At 61.3% G+C, this 1,724-nt stretch overlaps 1 protein-coding gene across 1 annotated transcript; it reads left to right on the top strand.

Annotated features, from left to right (window-relative positions):
• The first annotated feature begins 6 nt into the window (after positions 1 to 6).
• Positions 7 to 1,257, top strand: LOC110581265 (NOTCH regulated ankyrin repeat protein). Its single transcript, XM_021691040.2, has one exon. The coding sequence runs from the start codon at positions 148 to 150 to the stop codon at positions 490 to 492; it is 345 nt and encodes a 114-aa protein (XP_021546715.1). The 5' UTR covers positions 7 to 147; the 3' UTR covers positions 493 to 1,257.
• Positions 1,258 to 1,724: the final 467 nt, after the last annotated feature.

Genomic DNA, 1,724 nt, shown 5'->3' with positions numbered 1-1,724 from the left:
CCAGGAGCGGCGTGCGGGGCCCGGGGGCTCCGCGCCCTCCATGCGCCGAGGCGCGCCCCGAGACAGCCAGGGGCCCGCGCCGCAGCCGCCGCCGCCGCCGCCCGCGCTGAGCCCCGGCGCTGCCCGCGGCCCTCTCCCGGCGGCAGCATGAGCCAGGCCGAGCTGTCCACCTGCTCGGCGCCGCAGACGCAGCGCATCTTCCAGGAGGCGGTGCGCAAGGGCAACACGCAGGAGTTGCAGTCGCTGCTGCAGAACATGACCAACTGCGAGTTCAACGTGAACTCGTTCGGGCCTGAGGGCCAGACGGCGCTGCACCAGTCGGTGATCGACGGCAACCTGGAGCTCGTGAAGCTGCTGGTCAAGTTCGGCGCCGACATCCGCCTGGCCAACCGCGACGGCTGGAGCGCGCTGCACATCGCCGCGTTCGGCGGACACCAGGACATCGTGCTCTATCTCATCACCAAGGCCAAGTACGCGGGCAGCGGCCGGTGATGCCCGCCCGGACCCGGACGCGGGCCTCGAGCGTGTCCTCTGCTGTACCTTCCCGCCAACTACCTCGGTGCGCACCGGGCTCCCGGGCCCAGAGGCCACAACGAGTCTGGCGCGCGCGCGTCCGCGCCCACGGGGGCCGCGCGGCGCCCGCTGCCCTGGATCGACGCCCCCGCGCGGCCGCCGGGACCCCGGCGGAGGGCTTCCCACGGCCCCCGCCCGCCGCCTCGCGGGTGGAGGGGGGCGTTGTGCGGGAGGTGGGGGCGGGGCGCGGGCTGCAGCCCCTTTGAAATTTGAGTCTCGCTACCAGCAAGTTCGGAGTCCCGAGACACCGGATCCTCCGGTCAAAATGTTTTCTCCCGAAGGTGGAAGGCGGGCGGTGGGGACGCCGGGCTCGGGGCTCCCCGCCGCCCGCAGGACTCGCGGCCGAAGCCCGCAGTCGCCTAGGGGCCACGGCGGGGCTTCTCCGGGCCGGACGCGCGATAGTGGAGACGCTTCGTTGTTCCTGGGGTTCTAAAGTATTTATCATGTGTGTGTATATTTGTGGGTGAAGTTTGTGCGCCTGATTTATTTTTTTTGTTGTTTGGAAACTATTGTGCGTGGTCAATGTGGTTATAGGGGGGGAAGATGCATTTTTTTTCCTAGTCTTAAAACTAAAACTTGAGTCTGTCATTTCTTGGTTGCACTGAAAATACCGCCCGGCCTGATGGTTTTCCCGTGCTAGTCCCTCTCCCTCCTTTCTCTCTCTCCCCTCCCCCCGCCCTCCCCCTCTCCTTCTTGCACACAGACACACAGTTCCGAGCGAGTTTTGGAAGCCCCGGGCCTCCCTCTCCCCTCTTCTGTGAGAGGCCACCATCCCCCAAACCTGCTGGCTTTGCAAAGCCTCCTCGGGAGCATGGGTGCTCGGGTGTGGCGGTGGGGGGGCGGGGGGATCATACCTTTTCTAGTGAGTTCTATTACAGTTAGTCGGTTGCACACTTTTTTAAAAAAGTAAATGGATTTGCCACGATTGAATGTCATAACATTTATGACAGAATATAAAATATTAACATATTTTAAGCCAAGTTTTAGGTGTATTTTTTGAATCTTGGTTATAAACCCAATTTTAAAGGGCGTTGTATCCAGCGCTGTGAAGGCAACAATGTACCCATATTTATATTTTTATAAAATACCTATAAGACTGTGAATCTCTTGTGCTAATTGCTGAGTGAGCTGAAGGACTGCTTTGCCCCTCT

The sequence above is a fragment of the Neomonachus schauinslandi genome, chromosome 13 (genome assembly GCF_002201575.2).
Source record: "Neomonachus schauinslandi chromosome 13, ASM220157v2, whole genome shotgun sequence".
Lineage (NCBI taxonomy): Eukaryota > Metazoa > Chordata > Mammalia > Carnivora > Phocidae > Neomonachus > Neomonachus schauinslandi.
The sequence above is the reverse complement of the archived record's forward strand: the minus strand, read 5'-3'. Positions and strand labels throughout refer to the sequence as shown.